This window comes from Amblyomma americanum, chromosome 1 (assembly GCF_052857255.1).
Source record: "Amblyomma americanum isolate KBUSLIRL-KWMA chromosome 1, ASM5285725v1, whole genome shotgun sequence".
NCBI classification, from domain to species: domain Eukaryota; kingdom Metazoa; phylum Arthropoda; class Arachnida; order Ixodida; family Ixodidae; genus Amblyomma; species Amblyomma americanum.
Window position 1 is genome coordinate 330,039,967 of NC_135497.1, and position 19,095 is coordinate 330,059,061.

Below are 19,095 nucleotides of genomic sequence, written 5' to 3' on the forward strand. Positions count from 1 at the left end.
CCGCCGATATTTGAGACAAATACTGCGCCACTTCCTTTCCCCCAAAACCAATTTCATTTCATTTCACTCGCGGCAAGGGCCGCTGTCCCGCTATTCCAATCGCGGAGTCTGCGCCAGCGCCCGGGAGTGTCGCTAGCTGATGGAAGAGTCGCTATTTCAGTTGGTTGCGCAATATGTAACAGCGGCGCTTCTGGGGAATGCCGATGTTTGCTGGAAGAGCCGACGCCCCGACAGCGATCACTCTTTGTTTGGTGGTGCTTGGAGTTGGTGCTTTTGACTCGACTGCTGGCCGCGTGCTTTGCCATGAGCTCTCCAGGTTCGAAAAGCATTTGGCGCTCATTCACTGCAGCGTTCAAGAGGGAGGCCATCATTTACGCCGAAGAAACCAACAACTACGCTGCGGGCCGCAAGTTCGACGTTTCTGAACGGTTGGTGCGGGAGTGGCGGAAGTAGCGAGACAAAATTTTCTATTGCGACTCAAAGCGAAGAGGTTTCCGCAGGCCGAAGTCGGGACGCTTTCTGGAGCTGGAGGTCAAGCTTGCAGCGTATGTCACCGAAATGCATGATCGGTCTCTTCCAGTGACATGCGAAATGATCACGCAACAAGACCGGGTGTTCGCTGCGGAAGCTGGAATACTCCGAACAGACTTCAAAGCCAGCAGGGCTTGGGCTTCGAAATTTATGAAGAGGGCTGGCTTCTCTCTTCGTCGGCGTACTAGTGTATGCCAGAAACTGCCTGCTGCTTACGAGGAGAAAGTTCTCGCCTTCCATAGGCACTACCTCAAGCTCCGTGACTCGCGGCGATACCTGTACGGCCAAATCGGCAATGCAGACCAGACTCCCTTCTACTTAGACATGACGAGCAACACAACAGTGAGCGTGAGGGGAGCTCGCAAGGTTAAGCTTCTCACGACAGGAAACGAGAAACTTCGGTTCACTGTTATGCTATCATGCTTGGCAGATGGCACAAAGCTCCTACCGTACATCGTCTTCAGAAGAAAAACTATGCCAAAGGAAATGTTCCCGAAAGGTGTGATTGTGCGAGTGAACGAAAAAGGCTTTATGACGGACAACTTAGTTATTGATTGGTACCGTCGGGTGTGGCTTTTGAGGCCAGGGGCATCCCTCAAAAATCGCAATCCGAACCTCCTCGTGCTGGACTCATTTCGCGGCCACCTTACCGCGAAAGTGAAGGCAGAGCTCCAAAAAGAAGATACAGATATGCTGTTGATTCCCGGCGGTCTGACGGGACAGCTGCAGCCGCTAGACGTTGGCATTAACAAGCCATTCAAGGACTTGCTCCGGCGTGAGTACAACGAGTGGCTGGCGGCAGAAGGGCGGGAACTTACGCCAACGGGGCGCGTGAAGATAGCCTCCCTGGCAGCTGTGTGTGGGTGGGTGATTTCCGCTTGGGCGGCCGTTCCACGCGATGTCGTGGTGCGGTCATTTAGGAAGTGCGGACTTTCCATGGAGGACGATGTGCTGTGGGATCGCAGCGGCGATGACGACGACAGCAGTACCACTGCAGATGACTCAAGTGAGGATGAATAGCCCATCTATGCAATAAATTTTCGTTTTTGAAGCGCTCCACCGGTGTTTTTTTTTTCGGACATGCGATTGGGGGGGTCGACTTACATTCGCGTCAACTTTTTTTTTTTTCGGACATGCGATTTGGGGGGGTCGACTTACATTCGAGTCGACTTACAATCGTGTAAATACGGTATATGACATTGGTAAATGTGGCTCATCGTGTGAAATTCACTCACAGTTGACGAATCTTCTACGATTACTAAATGTGTTCTGCCATCTAGTTTTGCTTTCGGCTGCCCCTGTAGAATGATGGTTGTGACGTCACGAGTAAGTAGGAGGTCACATGAGGCTTTCAGAAACTGCCCCGCCGTGGTGGCTCGGTGGTTAAGGCGCTCGTCTACTGAGCTGGAGTACCCGGGTTCGAACCTGACCGCAGCGGCTGCATTCTGGTGGAGGCAAAGGGAGCCCATGTGCTGTGCGTTGTCAGTGCAGGTTAAAGATCCCCAGTTGGTCGAAATTATTGCGGAGACCTGCTTTATGGCACCTCTTTCTTCCTTTCTTCTTTCACTCCCTTTATCCCTTCCCTTAGGGTCCTTCCCCTGTCCATGGAGATAAGTGAGGGAATTACTGCATCATTTCCTTTCCTCAAAACCAGTTTTCTCATATTATGGCTGTTTGCTCATTTGCCGTGATTCCTGTTTCTGGAGCAGGCTAGTGTAAGAGTGGTAGCGTAGTAAAACTACAGAGCAGGGATTATATTGCAGTTTCTTTATCAATAGATGTCATATCTACTTGTCATATCTACTTTTGACATTGTAACCACTGTGGAGCTACTAAAACCAGAACTGAAACTACATGGCAGAAGAAATTCAGTTGTTAATTATTTACGGAGTGCAGCCGAATTCTGCAAAGTGACCCATGCTTACTAATATCTTACGCATCATTCCAAGCTAAAAACACAATTCCAAAAAAATTTGGTGTCTCTACCCTTTAAAGTCCAACACAAACATTACCTTCATCAAAATGCGTACCGTATAATCTCGCATAAGGGCCGTACCTGTGTATGGGCCGCACACCGTTTTGGACTAGATAATTGATAAAAAATGCGGTGATAACTTTTCTTAATTTGTGTATGGGCCGCACCTTCTAAATTCACTCCTGAATTTTAAAAAAACAAGTGCAGCCCTTGGACGAGTTTATGCAGTAGCTGCTTGATGCTTCTTTGTGGAACCTAAGCAGTTCACTTTTTATATTAGTACTGCACCCATTAGCAGCGCAATTAAAGCATTGGTGTCAAGAACAAAGCAGTATGAACTGTTTATTAGCTACTAAAGGTGTGAAATTATTATCCTGAAAGAGTGTTAGTGAGGGATATGCAAATAAATCAATAGTTAAGATGGGTTAAATAATTTCGCTAATGCATTGCTTCTATAAATATAGCCAGAATTTGTTATTGGGGAAAGAAAATGAGCTTAGAATACCTCAGCCAAGTTAAAACTTTCTTGAGCCAAATTTGTTGGTATCCTCATAATTTGTTGGTTACATATGGAAATAGGTGATGTGTGCTTTTGTGTATAAAGGTGGTGGGGTTCTTCTCTGTGAGGGGCCTGCACCCAGCTAGCTAAGGTTCAATAAAGGATGCATGGCAGAGGTCCTAGTTGGTGCAGACTGGGGTCTAAAGAGTGCAGTGTGAGGAACATGGGCAAGGACACACAGAGGACAGGACAAGCATGACCTGTTGTGCCTGCACTGTGAAAACAAACAAAAGGATGATGACTGTCGGCAGCAAGTCTCACAATGTTTTTGTTTCATGGGCAGATGGGAAGCCACCACAAGACCGGACCATTATTGTCCGTGTGCACCGCAAAGTCTCGCTGAGCCTCTTCGCTGGAATGTGTGCTGTGGCCTTCATCGGAGTTGTCTGGGCTGTTGGCTTGCTCATATTCAACTGGATATTCAGGCACTCCAGGTGAGATCACAGTACATGCATTTTTTTCCTCTTCTCTTGCTGTCAGTTTTTTATATGGTAGAACCCCGGCTGCTGCATTCCCGGCTGCTGCGTTTTCGTGAGCCAGTCCTGTCCAAGCTCCCATAGAAACCCATGCAATACAGACTCGGCTGTTACGTCACAACTGTGATAACTGTCCCACATGCTTTGTTGCGAATGTCACTTTGTGTTAGTGGTTCACCTCGTGCCAGCGTTTTTACAGTGTGTGCGGAACGGCAATGGGGCCAAAGTGGAACTTGGACTCCATCGGTGCTTAGCTGCCACCATGCCATGTTCGACAGCTTCTGGCATGTTACAGCGACGCTGAGCACAGTTTGGTAGTGGCTTGACTCTTGTTACAGCTGCTGGTATAGTAGCTCCCTTGCCGCTGTGGCATGGGCATGAATGGCTGAAGGTGTGAAAACAAAGCTATGCCACGGCAAGCGCCACGTGGTCAACGGTGCATGACATGCAGTTGTACAGGTTGGCCACGAGGCATGTTTCTGTCATCCACAGTTTTCCTGTCACTTGAAGCTTAAAAATGAGATTTCTAGGTTCCGATAGACGAGGACTTCGTAGGATTAAAGTGGCCTCCGCGAAAATAGTGCAGAAATGCACATGCGGGCCTAAACTTCGCCCGCTCTGTGCGCCTGCCTTCTTCGCTGCTGCCTCCCTTCTGCCAACAGCTGTTGAGGCAGACGGAGAGCCATTGCAGGGCATTTAGAGCTTTCTGTGCATGCGAACGATCGTGAGAGCCACAGAGCCTTGCAACTTCCAGTGAAGCTTATGTTCCCCTTACTAAAAGTAAAACAAAAACAAAAAAACAGCAGGCAACGATTTACTTTTTTTTTTTTTCACGCATGCTTCCCAACTACTACGTTTCCTAGCTGGTACGTTTTTTTTTTCCACAGTCCCGTGAAAAGTGTAACAGCGGGGTTCTGCTGTACTGGTGTTGCTGCTGTAATATAGGTATACCAGTTGACTTTTTTTTTTTAGTTACAGATTTTTATTTTTAAAAACTGTGAGAGATGTATCAGTGCAGTCTGTGCACATGTACTCGACAGCAATGCGGACTTTATGTACATGGCAGAGCTAAAATAAAAGACGATTAGTTCACTAAAATGTACTAATCAACTTTATAAATTGGCATTGCTGCATGTGCTATAATCACCAAAGTCATGTTAACTTCTTCTGCATCATAAAATACGTAAAATGCATCTGTCTTTGCTGCAGTAGAAATGCGAGAAATGCCATTTGATAGTGTGCCACACGGGAAAGCCGACTTGATGAGCTTTCAAAGGTGCATTTTTCACCTGTGCTATTTCGAATGAGAATGCCGATTCAGAAAATTTTAAAACGGCTCGCCTTCAGTGCTGACAGCCTCCGATTTCACTATATACTCTTGCACCCTAAAACCAAAAATTAAAAAGTTGATTAGTCAATTTTAGTTAACTAATCATCATTTAATTGAGCTTTGTCACTTACATAATGTCCACCTTGCTGTACAATTCAACTGTACAGACTGCACCAGTATTTCGCTCACTATTTTTAAAATAAAAATTTGTAAAGATTTTTAAAAAATCACCTGGTATACCTTCCCTCTCCTCTAGTCACTTTTTGCACGCTGAAATGTCGGCACTCCTCCACCGGCCCCTCGCACTTGCCCCCTCCGCCGGCTGCTGACGCACACGAACCAATGCTAGCGGTCCGCTGTTGACGTAACGAGCGCTACATGACGTAACGAGCGTGGATGCTGACTTAATGAGCGCGGATTTTGGTGAAAGCCCAGCAGTGCAGGTCGCCGCTAGGCGTGGAAGGGGTTGTTCTAAAAATTGTATTGGTAAATTATCGGCTCACTTTTGAGGTCTTGTACACGACATGAACGCTCATTGGCTCGTACTCTACATAATGCGAGCATTTTGTAGACAACCTCAGACACCCTTTTCAGGGGCCCTTTAATGTCTGTTGTTAGTCTCATAATGTTTACTGCCCTATGAAATGGCTGCTTGTTCCCAGTATTTGTGAGAAATTGAATTGGTTGCTTTTTATATGTTATACTCAGGCTGTGGGGCACATCATAGTGGAGGATTCTGGATTAATTTGGACTATCTGGGGTTTTTTGCCATACGTTGAAATTTTGGTAAACTTTATGGCTTATGCTTATTTGGATGAGGAAGTCCAAGGACATTAATATTTGTGCCCTTAATAATGAGAAAGGGGAGTGAGTAAAGTGATATGGTTGCAAAACAGGGTCATTCAAATTGCTGTATTTACTCACGTAATGATCGCACTTTTTTTCTAAAAAAATTGACGCAAATTTAGCGGTGCGATCATTACGTGGAGTAAATTTTCCACAAAAAATTTCTGAGAATCGAAAATGCAAACAAGTTGCAGGTCAGACTTCTTACAATAGCTATCATGATCATAACCAAAAATAGACGTTGAGTAAGGCTTACCTTTGTAATAAACGCACACATTGCACAGGCATCACATGAACTACACATTGCCCTTTTATTTTTTCTTATTCAAAAATTTATTCAGAGTCCGAATCCTCACTGTCGTTGCTGCACGATTCGTTGTCAGAAACGGCAGTTTCATCACTGGGGCCATCTTCGTGGTCCCAAAGAAAGTCATCTTCCATTCTATCCAGACCGTTGGATATGCTAGATTTCTTAAAACTCTTGGCCACTACCTGGTCGGGGATACCGCTTCACGCTTCGACAATCCACGAGCAAAGCACCTCCATGGACACTCTTCTGATTTTGCCGCTCGATCTCAAATCATGTTCGCCCGCCGCCATCCATTCTGCATAAAGCCTTCGAACATTTTCCTTAAACTGTTTGTTCAGTGCCACGTCGGGAGGTTGCAGCAACGACGTTAGGCCTCCCGGGATCACTGCAATGTCCGTGCGTAGCTCCTTAAAGGGGCTGCGAAACACCGCTTGAACGGATGCCGGTTACGCTTCAAATGGATTCTTTATGCCACACAGATGCTGACTCAAAAAGAATTACGAGAATCGGTGCATAGGAACGGGAGTTATTCAATGAAGAAATTTCAAAATACAAGCAAACAAAATGCTGCCCTCAACTCGATTTTTTCGCAGCTTCCCATTCCCATTTCACTCTCCCAATGACGACACTCAGGGCGACCAATCAAGACAGCCTATCTTAGCATGTGGCAGAAGTTTGCACTCCATGGTTGCCTGTTCTCTGTAACTCGTTCATGCTAAGGCTGGCAGCGCCGTTTGCATTGTTACAACAACCATATGAACGCCCAGCTGACCCAGCGAAGCTACACCGTCACGTCGACGGCGCAGAAGGGAACACTGATCAGTGACGTTCCCTTACTTATGGATCCGAACTCGAGCGCGAGATACTGCGACGGTGTGACAGCCTGCACAAGATATCACATTTAGCATAGCGCGTTCCGCTACTGCTTACCGCCTGCCGTCGCCCGTCGCTCCTAGCGCGCTAGTTGGTCACGGCGAGCAAGGAGCGCGCGCTGTTGACTGGAACGTGGCGCCATCTGGCGCCGCCCGGTGATCCTCCACAAGCTGACGAAGCGCACTGCCTGCTAAATGTGAAACAAATGCGTCCTTCATTGCGACCGAAACGAACGCTTATAGAGTGCAATGGCTCGATCGGATCAATTCCGCAAAGCCGCTCTCAGATACATAAAGAGTAGCCATAAGTGTTTAGTGCTAGGTCGTAGGATGTCTACAGAGAGGCGCAAAGTCCTTCGATGCAAAAAGTAGCCAGTGCCTCTGGTGGCGTGTTTTTGTTTTACTTGATTTACAGTGCTTTTATCTAGGACAAACAAGCTGGTTTTGTTAGTGTGATATAAAACACAAAAACTTGACAAAACGCATCTCTAGTTATTAACCCAATTTGCAGTATATTTACTCTTTGTCCAATCATCAAGCTCACACAAAGTGATGTCATATTTGCTGCTAATAACCGCCACTGTATGGTGACACCGTCAGCGCCACGAATTTGTTTTTGCGAGCTAATTAAAATATTAAAAACCACAGTATACGCGCTACGACCGATGCTAATAGCATCACTATAACTCATTCTATGCAACCAACAGGCAAAACAATGCACTGAAAATGTGTTTCGCCCGGGGCCCCTTTAAGCTTAGCACGTACGCTATCCACAAGATGGCCTCTGAAACTGTCTAAAGCAAGAAGCGAGGGAAGCAGAAGCGCCCCTGGCCTTCGTCGCCAAACAGTCTTTATCCAGTCTACCATCAGTTCGGCAGTCATCCAGCCTTTAGTTTGAGCACGGACGTGGATGTCACGGGGAAAGTTTCCGTTCGGAACAGTGTGCCGTTTAAATATAACATATGGTGGCAGCTTTCGCCTGTCGGCCATCACAGCAAGCATGACAGTGCATCGCTGCTTTTCTGCACCCGATGTCTTCACGAAGACACTCCGAGCGCCCTTCTTGTTGACCGTCGTGTTTCGAGGCATGTTGAAGGTTAGCGGAGTTTGGTCGTTGTTGCCTATTTGCGACAAGAGGCAGCCGCTCTTTTCGCGGATCCTGGTGACAAAGCGGTGAAAGTCTATTACCTTGCTTTCATGAGCGGATGGGAGCCGCTGGCACAATGACATCCGCCGCCTCAGGGAAAGCCCATTTCGTCGCATGAAGCAGGTAGTCCAACCGGAGCTAGCGCGGAAGTTCTTTGCGGAAATTTCCAGCTTTCTGGCAGCTGTGCGTGAGGAAACTTGCCCGTTTTGGGTCCGCGGAAAGCCCGGCGAGTTTTGTTTGTAGCCATCGGCTTTTCACGCTGCTTTTTCCAATATCGTATTCGAATTTCGTCGATGCTGAAATGTCTGGCGGCAGCATGATTGCAATGCTTCAGTGCATAATCAGTAGCCTTGAGATTGAACGCGGCCGTGAAACTTGCATACCGCCCCATGGTGAAATGGCACCGACACACACACACGATCACAAAGCACTCCACAGACTTTCAAAATGACGTACACGAGCTTTTATAGAGCATGGAGGAAGGAAAGAAACTCCATTTCCATGCGAGTTTTTATATTATTTTTGTCAAGAATTATAGGTATGCGTTTGCTGCGGAATGACTTCAGGTCAACCAATAGGCGGCTGCAGCTGTAGCATTGCGAGACATCAAAACAAAAATGGCAGCTGACAGAGCAAGCCGAACGTAGCGCAGCAAATTTGGGGTGTGATCATTGCGCAAGTGCGATCATTGTGCGAGTAATTACGGTAATGTAAAATGTTGTGTTTGTTAAGCGTAAGATGTCCGATTAGTTTTTGTTTTTTTTTTCAAGAAAAATTGTCATAGAAGGTCTTGAAAGTTCTCAAGTAAACTGCTCATCTTGAAGGAGAAAGGCAGAAGCTGCAGAATTGTGACAAGCAGTGCGAGTTAGAAAATGGGGCAGAGAAAGCCATTAGTGGTTGGTTGTTACAATATTGCTGCTGCTTCCTTCTCATTTTCGGATAAGCAGCTAACTTGAGAAATTTTATTCTCTGACTTTGTACCTCCTTGATAACTAACGCTAGATGAAAAAGCATTTGGCACATCCTCTTCTCACCAGTGACAACCCTTTGCACCATTTGTTATTGCCTCTGTGTCTCCTTACTTCATTCCCCACCTCTCTTCCCACCTTAGAGGGTGTGAGGCACAACTTCCTTGTCTCAGTGCTATCAGTTAGCGTAGCCAGTTTCAGTTGCGATGAGACCAACCACTGAGGCTCCTCTCTTGTTCATTTCTAGTCGTTTTATGTCGACTCAGTGTTTGCACCAGTGAAGACCACCTCGGATAATACTGGGTGTTCTGTGTTCAACACTGCCAAGCTGCCGTGCTCATGCAATTCCATGTGCATGCAGGTACATACAGCTCTCGCATCCCATGTGCAATAACATCATGCTTATCGGCATCATCCTCTGCCTGGTGTGTGTCTGCCTGCTTGGCCTGGATGGGCAGTTTGTCAGCGAGTTTAGATATGCACACATCTGCCAGGTATGACCGCTGCTTTGCTATTGCTTGATTACTTCTTATTTGCTTGCTTTCTGAGTGCAGCTGTAAATCCCAAAATGTTTTTGCAGCATTTGACAATGTAAGAGTGTTATGCACAATGAACATACCTCAGGATGTGCATGCAGGTATGCTGCATAATTGGTAGCAAAGGGAAACCTTGTAACTGCCACTTGTGCCATTTTTTACAGTTTTGAGTTGTAGAAATTTAATTTATTTACTTTATTTACTTTGTAAGAGCGAGGCCATGATTGTAATATGTGAAGCTGTGCTCCAGCTCTCGGAAGCAGCCTTTTTTTTTTTTTCGGAGGGTCCTCGATAACACTAAGTCCACTGCAGTTGAGCAACGGCTTACACTGCTTCTTCCATCTTCCCATCGTTGTTTCTTCATACTGGTCACTTCATGCTTAGTGCTCTTGTGACAAAATCGACATAAGACATAAAATCGAGCAATTTTTTATCAAACTAGCTGATTTTAATGGTGAGTGTTTACTGTGCTTCCAAACTGTTTTGTCTAGCCCTCACAGCTGCCTTTGCATAAGATTCAGTTATAATGCGAGGGGTGACGTTTCACTGGAGTGCGCAGTGATTCTTTTACAGTACACATGTAATGTTATGGGCAGACAGGTTAGACTAAATTTCGAATGTTTGGACACTAAAGCTAAATTTTGCATCGCAAATGAAACATGAAGGAAGCAAGTCTGAATCAATTAACCTTTTCCCAGGCCTCAAGGACTAGAAAACTGTATTGGCAGTTGTGACATTGTAGAGAGTTTAGCACCCTGTATGCTGGCCATTGCAGGCTCGGTCGTGGTTCTTGGCCATTGGGTTCACATTGTCGTTTGGTGCAATGTTCTCTAAGATATGGAGAGTGCACCGCCTCACGACAAAGTCCAAGTCCGAAAGCAAGGTAAGTTTCGGCACGGTCAAGCATTGTGCTTTGTCAAAAGCACCATAATCACCTCTCTAGTTTTTTTTACCTGAAGAAACTGTAGTGATTACTAGAACAGAACTTGTTAGTCAAAACATCATTAGAGTGAAAATGCATGTACAGGCAACAGGGAAAACCCCATAGATTTCTGTACCGCCATGGTTATTTCCAAACCAAATCATGCATTTGTGGAGAAATCACACATATTGAGAGTATATATATAGATATATAATCTGCTGGAGTTCATGTGTTTAGGTGTGCCATTTTCTGAGATAGGTTTATACTCAAGCTTTTGCTCTTTATTAATCAATTTCTGTAGCTATCACCAGGAGTATCATGCTCCAGAAGTGCAGATCATACTTGAGCTTGTGCAAGAATCTTTTGTAGTCAGTAAAAATTGTTGGCCTACAAATTTAAAGTTTAGGAGGCAGCCAGCACTTACATTTCTTGCTTTGGTTTGTTAGTTTTAGATGCAATTAAAGGTGCCTACTTCTTTAAAATGAACTTCTTACTATCATCCTCTGATACTTTTATGTGCCTTTTATATTTATGAGTATGCCCTATGGGGTCACTCTGCATCCAGCCGGCCGGGAAGGCGAGCTTCCGTGCAAGCTACACGCAGGCGTTATTCAAGTACGCAACACGTTTCCCCAACCCGTGGCGGAGAGTCACAGCCACGGCAGGTCCGGACGAAATAGGCAACGGCAGGGCACGCTAGGAAATAGTTTATTATCCTAACGCGAGGTAAAGCACACTGTGGAAGAATGTTCTATCCGTAAAATAGATGTTCAGTAGCTCACCAAGTCATTGACGTCGACCGGCGTTGGTGTTCGGGGGCCGGCGGGCAGCGAAAGGGGTCCGTGAGGCACTTAGGTAAGGTCCAGAAGCGAGAGTCGCTTCCCGCCGCGCGTTCCCCCCTTTTATCCCTTCGGGCATTGCCTCCCTGGCAGCAAATCGTTGCCGTCAAGCTTAGGCGTGCTACCCTCTCCGCAGAAGGTAGCGCGCTGCCGTGACGTCACGTCAGTGCTGGGGCGGAAATGAGCAGGGTGGCCAGCGCGCCCTGGTGGCCAGCGCGCCCGTGTAAGTCACGGTCGCCGCTTGCGCGGGGGACGAGGAGGGGATACCAGTGCATCCCACATCCTCCCCTCCTCAAGAAGCCTCCCGAACACAGAAACAGGGGCAACATTACTTGATCTTCTCCGCCATCCTGGGATCGAGGTTCGAAGTTCTTCAGCTCCCGCAGGTGCATCGGTTGACGGCCGCGCCGCGCCCCCGCCGATCAGCTGCTTTGCTCCGAGGGCTTGGCCTCCCGCACGATGACGCTTGGCATCTTGCTCCCTGTCACGGTCTTCCAAGTGCGCGCGGCTGCGCCGTTCCGGTGAATTCGGTCGACCGCCTCCTTGGCGCCGGCTGCGATGGCCTGGAGGCCAGGTCCATGGCTGCACCCCTGAGGCACTGGGTCAGGTGGCTTCAGGGGCCAGGGCTGCGGCGCTTTATGGTTGAGGCCGCGGTTGGGCTGCCCTGGCATACCTGGTCAGCAGGCGAGGACCTAGGGTTGCGGTGGTAATGGGGCCCCGCAGGCGGTGGCGCACAGTCGGCGGGTGGGCAGCTCCGATGCGATGTGACAGGTAGCAGGGGTGGCCAGGGTGGCGACTGCAGGTCGCAGGCGTGTTGTAGCGTCGAGCCTTGGGTGCGGCGCGTTGCCGAAGCTGGATGGTGGCTGGTAGTTGGTAGTGGAACGGTGTCGTTCTGATGTGCCCTGCTTCTTTTCCATCTGCGCTGAAAAAGGTCAACACAGATGCAGCCAACTCCCGTAGCGCGTGCTGCGTGGCTGTTCGACCCTCACGATAGTCATGTGGGTTAACGCAAGTCAGTCTTGCGTGACACTGTTCGGCATGAGCGGCCCGTACGTTCATGCATCTAACGAGACTGCCTGCCGGCTCGCGCCCTCGCTCTAGGCTGCGCAGGCAGATTCTGTTTCTGCCTAGGGCGCAAGTTATAGCGGGACGCGGGGTTCGCCGGCTGATCGCAGCGCTCGTTATCAGACTGCGGCGCGGGTTGGGCTGTGTCTTCTACCCACTCATCTCGCTGCACGTAGCGTTTCAGGTCGCATACGTGCACCGGTCCGTCTGTCGATTTCGACCGCAAGTCCTCGAGCCTGTAAACGAGCAAGGAAAGTTTCTCTCGCACGCGGAACGGCCCGATCCATTTCAGGGCCAACGAGGCCGCAAACTGTTTGCTAGCGTCGCTGAGAACGTGCTGGCATCGAAGCACCAGATCGCCCACTTCGTAGTGAACATCCCGGTGCGAGCGGTCGTACTGTGCTTTCTGCTGCGCCCTAGCGGTGCTCAGGTTGCGGCGAGCCTTGCGTAAGGCCTCCGTCATCTTAGCGCGCAGCTGCGTCGCGTACTCAGCTCGTGCTGACGAAGTGACTGCCGTCTTCCTGCTGTCCGATAGACTCCGGTCCATCGGATTTAGCAGCTCTCTACCCAGATTGAGAGAAGACGGCGCATACCCAGTCGAGCGGTTAACGGTCGAACGCAAAGCAAACGCGATCTCCGGCAGATAGGAGTCCCAATCTTTGTGCCTCTCAGAGTACGCGACAAGCAAGTGCTTAACGATGCAATTGACTCGTTCCGTGGGGTTCGACTGAGCATGATAGGTGGTCGTTTTCTTGTGCTTAATGCCGAGTGCAGCGCTCGAATCAACAAACAGCTTCGCAGTGAAGTAGGACGCATTGTCCGTTATCAGCTGTTCTGGGAAACCGAACCTGGTGAATACGTCCATCAGCTTCTCCATGATCACTCGTGCCGTGAGCTTTCTAAGGGGGAAAAGTTCAACCCACTTGCTGAAGTGATCCGTGACCACCAGCAGGAACTTGTTCCTACTCGGTGTCATAGGATACGGTCCCATGATGTCACACGCCGCGATTTGCCAGGGAGTCTGGCTGTTAACCGGGTGCATGAGGCCGGGTGGTCGTCCGCCTCGGGGCTTCGCACTTTGGCACACATGGCACGAGCGGGCGTAGCGTGTTACGTCCCTTTTCATGCCAAGCCAGGTAGCAAAGCGACACAACTTAGTGTAAGTCTTGGGGCCGCTTGCATGCCCAGCGATGCACGAGTCGTGAAAGTAGCGTAACAGTGCTGCTCTCAATACTAGCGGTATCAACACCTTGAACGCCTCATTTGTGTCGTTATCGGAGGGGATATACCTTAGCAGGACGCCGTCGGAATCCAGCAGATACGAATCCATCGCGCTCACAGCACTACCAGCTGTTTCCGAGCGCTCCGCACCGACAGCAAAACCAGCTGTCTCCGTGTGCGCGGCGGCCCTGCCGCCCGGCTCCCGGAGCCCGTCGAACACCTTTCGACAAAACGGATCCTTCTGCTGAGCTTCGAGCAGCTCCTTTCTGCTGAACACGATCCCCACGGAACTCGCGTAGTCCACGTGGTTGTTGCTCTCTCCCTGGATCAACGGTTGGTCCGCGTTCCTTACATGGGCTACGGCTCGGGCCTGTCCCTCACTCTCTCCGGCTGTCGGGCGGTCGGTCGAGTGACCTTCCTCGCACTGGACAGGCGCTCGCGAGAGTGCGTCAGCCACAGCGTTGTTTTTCCCTTTGCGGTAACGCACGGTGAAGTCGTAACGCTGCAGCAACAGGGACCAACGCGCTAGGCGGCCGCTCGGCTCGCTGAGTCGTCTCAGCCAGGTGAGCACCATATGATCCGTCTCGATCACAAATGCCACCCCATCGACGTAGGTAGTCGAACTTACGCAGAGCAAAAACTATCGCGAGACATTCCTTCTCTGTCACCGAGTAGTTTCTCTCTGCCGGCATCAACGAACGGCTCGCGAAAGCTACCGGACGGAGAACGCCTTCATGCTCCTGAAGCAACACTGCTCCTAAGCCCAGATTGCTTGCGTCGGTTTGAATCACAAACTCCCTGTTTAGGTCGGGTAGCTGCAACTCAGCCGTGTCAGCGAGCATTTTGGTGAGGTTGCGCAGTGCATCCTCTTGCTCGTGACCCCAACTCCAGCGCTCGCCTTTCTTCAAAAGCTTTGTCAAAGGCGCCTGCAGCGTTGCGCAATCTGGGATGAACTGGCGATAAAAGTTCGCCATTTCCAGGAAGCGCCTGAGACCGGCTATATCTGTGGGCGACGGAAACTTAAGCAAAGCTTCAAGCTTATCGTCGCACGGCAGAATGCGGCCTCTGTCGATCGTGAACCCCAACAGTGTTATTCGGATCGCGGCGATCTGTGCCTTTTTCGGGTTCAAAGTGGTTCCCGCGGACCTCAGCCTCTCTAGGACGTCCCTCAAGTGGCGCAGGTGTTCCTCGAACGTTTTCGAGTACACCACGATGTCGTCTAGGTACGCGAGCGCATGTTGCCACTTCGCATCTCCCAGAACACGGTCCATTAGGCGCTGATAAGTAGCGGGTGCTCCTACCAAACCAAAAGACATTCTCTTGAACTGGAAAAGGCCTCTGTGACAAGTGAAAGCAGTTTTCTCCTTGTCCCGCTCATTCATTTCAACCTGAAAGTATCCGCGGCTAGCATCGAGCGTTGTGAAGTACTTCGCCCCACCTAGGTTGGACACTAGGGAAGAAATGGTTGGCAGAGGGTAGACGTCTTTCCTCGTAACCTCATTCAGCTTGCGGTAGTCCACGCAAAGTCGATATGTATCGTCTTTCTTTGGAACCAAGCCTACCGGGAAGCCCCAAGGGCTGTTAGACCTCTCAACAACGCCAGTATCGATAAGTTCGTCTAAGGCGCTGTCCAGTCCTTTTCTCTTGGCCAAGCTAATTGGTCTAGGATTGCACTTCCAAGGCAGTGCGTCACCCGTGTCTATTCGGTGCCTGAGTAGGGTAGTGAGGCCCGGGCGGTCAGTGATTGTCGCGTTGTACTCGTAGAGGAGCGATGACAAACGTGCCTTCTCCCTCTCCGTCACGCTGTTCACTTCCGACAACAAGGGGTGCGCTGACCTGCCCTGCGCGGCAGAGCAGCTTTCTACCGCGGCAACCTTCTCCCTGCTCTCTCCCTCAGCGGCGATGGTCCGCTCGCCTCCTGGATCTCGGGCTGGCGGGGTGGACTTGTCACGGTCTCCCCCCGCTCGCGCCGCGTTCGGAGTCTGAATGGTCTGCGACGCCGCAGGCGCTTTCGCGAAAGGCTTCAAGGCGCCTGACGTGCGCTCCCTGTAGCCTCCGCTGCTGATGTCTATCACAATACCTGTCTTGGCTAGGAAGTCTCGTCCAAGAATTACAGGAACGGATAAACAGGGAAGATGAACGAGGCGTTGTCGCCGCACGCGTCTTTCCCAGCGAACCACTATCCTAGCTGCACCGCTTGATTGCGCTCTGCCGCTCGCGAGGCGAAAAGTGGTATCGCACTCTCTCAGCCGGATTTTGTTCTCGCGGAGATGGTTTAACACCTCGTCACCGAACAAAGAAGCGCTTGCTCCTGTATCTAGTAACGCGGTGAATTTCTTTCGAGCTATCGTTAGCTCAATGAACAGCGCTGACAGGTCAACAGAACTTCCTACGCGACATGCCAAAGGCGCTAGCAAACCAGGGTTTTCTGTGTACGCCGCGCGGGATCGAAGGTCGATCACCGGCGGCTTTGGCTGTTTCCCGACCGTGTTTGGTCACGGGCGGGAGGGCGGCCACACTTGCGGGCGAAGTGCCCCGGCTGGTCGCACCGGTAGCAACGGTTGCCCGGGCCCCGACGGGCTAGGCGCTGGTCGCCCCGTTCCGGTCGGTCATCTCGAACTCGCGGTCGGACAACTCCCAACCCCTTGGGACACGCTCGTCAGCAAACTGTGCTGACGCTTCAGTTCTAGATGGACTGCGCGCTGAGCTGCTATTCCACGCGCAGTGCGGCTCAAGTGACAGCGACACGGGTGGGGGCGGCCGATACGCTCGCGCAGAGAGGATGTCTCCCTGAATGCGCTTCGCCTCAGCTGCCAGCTCATCCAAATCTCTGAACCTGACTCCTCTCAGGTAAGCCGTGAAAGTCGGGTGCGCTTGTCTCGTGACACGCTCAACTTTCTCCGTGTTCATGGCGCGAGGGTCAGCGAGGCGATAAAGTTCGTCCATCGCTCGGACGTACTCTAACAGAGACTCGTCGGGGTGCTGGGTTCGGAGCTCCAGCTCTCTCCTCAAACGCCACTCATAGTTTGCGGGAAGGAATTCGTCGCGGAAGCTTGCGCAAAACTCCTCCATTGTCCTCGCTCGGTTGCCGGCTAGTCGGTACCAGCGGGCCGCTTGCTCCGTCAAAGAAACAGGCACAACACGCGCGAGCATTTCGGCGTCTGCGATTCCTGTCACTTGCTGATAATGCAGCAGACGGTCGAGGTACTCGTTTGCTCCCGTACTGCCGTGGTACACCGTGTAGGTAGGCAAGTCTATCCTAACACGTGGTGACTGGGCCGGGGCTTGCAAATTGTTTTGCAAAATACCCGCTAGACTCTGCATATTCTGCAAGAGCACCTCGGATGATTGCGGACTAACGCCCCCGGAGTTAGGCGCAGCCAGTGATGGCGTCGAATGATGAGGCCTAGGTGCCTCATTGTTCGCGCCGCGGAGCGGCGAGGCGCCCAATGTGGAGCCCCCCCATGCCAGGCCTAAGTCCTAGCAATGCGTCAGGGGATGTTACTCGGCTATTCCGCGTGGAACGCCCAAGATTCACAAATTCAAACCCTTCCAACGGCGCATCAAGTAGGGAGCCCTGGTTATGTGCCGCTGGCTCTGACAGCATAAACAAAGACTGCATGTCACTCCTGTCGGCTGCCATCCTCTGTTAGGGTGCCGGTAGTCGTTCGGTCCAACAAAGGTCACTGCTCAATTGCCTAGTTCGCCCCACGTTCGGGCGACAAGATATGGGGTCACTCTGCGTCCAGCCGGCCGGGAAGGCGAGCTTCCGTGCAAGCTACACGCAGGCGTTATTCAAGTACGCAACACGTTTCCCCAACCCGTGGCGCAGAGCCGCAGCCACGGCAGGTGCGGACAAAATAGGCAATGGCAGGGCACGCTAGGAAATAGTTTATTATCCTAACGCGAGGTAAAAAACACTGCGGAAGAATGTTCTATCCGTAAAATAGATGTTCAGTAGCTCACCAAGTCGTTTACGTCGACCGGCCTTGGTGTTCGGGGGCCGGCGGGCAGCGAAAGGGGTCCGTGGGGCACTTAGGTAAGGTCCAGAAGTGAGAGTCGCTTCCCGCCGCGTGTTCCCCCCTTTTATCCCTTCAGGCATTGCCTCCCTGGCAGCAAATCGTTGCCGTCAAGCTTAGGCGTGCTACCCTCTCCGCAGAAGGTAGCGCGCTGCCGTGACGTCACGTCAGTGCTGGGGCGGAAATGAGCAGAGTCGCGGGGGTGCCTTCTCTCCACATTCCTGGTGGCCAGCGCGCCCGTGTAAGTCACGGTCGCCGCTGGCGCGGGGGACGAGGAGGGGATACCAGTGTATCCCACAGCCCACATACAACACTGAATCACGAACACATGAACAGTGCGATCTCTTATTCACTTGCTAGGCCTTCACGAATTGATGCTTTGGCGTGCATGCTTTGATGTGCATATGCACATCACAGTGTCAATTTTCCATTTTAATTTTCACTCTTGTGTGATGTTATATTGGTTTCCTGCAGGTCTGGCAGTTTTACCGACCTCAGATGTATGCACTTCGAAATCAGAATAAAATGGGGACCTTTTAGTCGCTGCCAGTAATTTGTGCTTGGAGAAGGCATCTTCGTAAAAGTGCGAAAGCATCTGCTGTGATCCCAGCGGACAAGTTTGATACCTCCGCTGCTTTCCTTGAGCGTTTAGGTGCCATGCTCACCTGCTGTCACTTTTGCACTCCTTTGTGGAGAATGCATGTTTTCCAAAGTGCTTGGCTGCAGGCTTTTTCCCATGCATGGGCTCGTTTCTGTCCCTGTGCTGCAGGGCCTGTCATTCCAGCGCGTGGAGAGCTGGAAGCTGTACGGGATGGTCGGTGGCCTGGTGCTGGTGGACGCAGTGATCCTTTCCGCCTGGCAGCTGGTGGACCCTATGCAGCGCCACCTCGAGGTCTTTCCCCTTGAGCCACCCGCCCTCTCCGATGAGGATGTCCGCATCGAGCCCGCCCTCGAGCACTGCGAGTCACGCAATCATGCCATCTGGCTTGGTGTGCTATTTTTCCTTCTGTGGCACTTTGGCTACAGATGCCTGTGTGGTGTGGGTCATTTCACGCGAAACATCGCAGACCGCAAAAGCGACCACCGCCGATTCTCTTGAAAAAAGTTGGGCTAGTTGGCAATTTGGTGAAGAGACTTTCAGTGAAGTATTTTTCTCGAAAAATGCTCACGTGAGCGCTGTGTGAGGTTTCTGCAAAGCAGCAATAGTTTGTTGGAGTTAAAAGTTTTAAAATCAAATGTGAAACAGGATACAATACCGAATCTTATTTTAGAATATTTATCTTGTGTTGCTCTTTGATCTGATTTTGTTAATGAAGTCATGCAAGAATTTTTAGTGTTTTTTGGTTCAGTAAAAAAGCAAGAAATGTGGCGTTTAAGAAATTTTTTACATAAACGTCATTGACATTTTAGCCGCAATAATTTTTTCTTGCTTTCACCTGTTGCTGTAGCATATGCTAAAAATAGATTAAAATTGTTTAA

The 19,095-nt window shown here is 50.3% G+C and overlaps 1 protein-coding gene across 3 annotated transcripts in view; it reads left to right on the top strand.

Moving 5' to 3' along the window:
* GABA-B-R1 (gamma-aminobutyric acid type B receptor subunit 1) overlaps positions 1–19,095 on the top strand; it is a 75,301-nt gene that overhangs the window by 29,615 nt on the left and 26,591 nt on the right. For all 3 annotated transcript variants that reach the window (XM_077649895.1, XM_077649896.1, XM_077649894.1), the window contains exons 10-13: positions 3,349–3,499; positions 9,376–9,508; positions 10,326–10,433; positions 18,386–18,605. In XM_077649895.1, the coding sequence (XP_077506021.1) occupies positions 3,349–3,499; positions 9,376–9,508; positions 10,326–10,433; positions 18,386–18,605 (612 nt within the window). The remainder of the gene's footprint in view (positions 1–3,348; positions 3,500–9,375; positions 9,509–10,325; positions 10,434–18,385; positions 18,606–19,095) is intronic.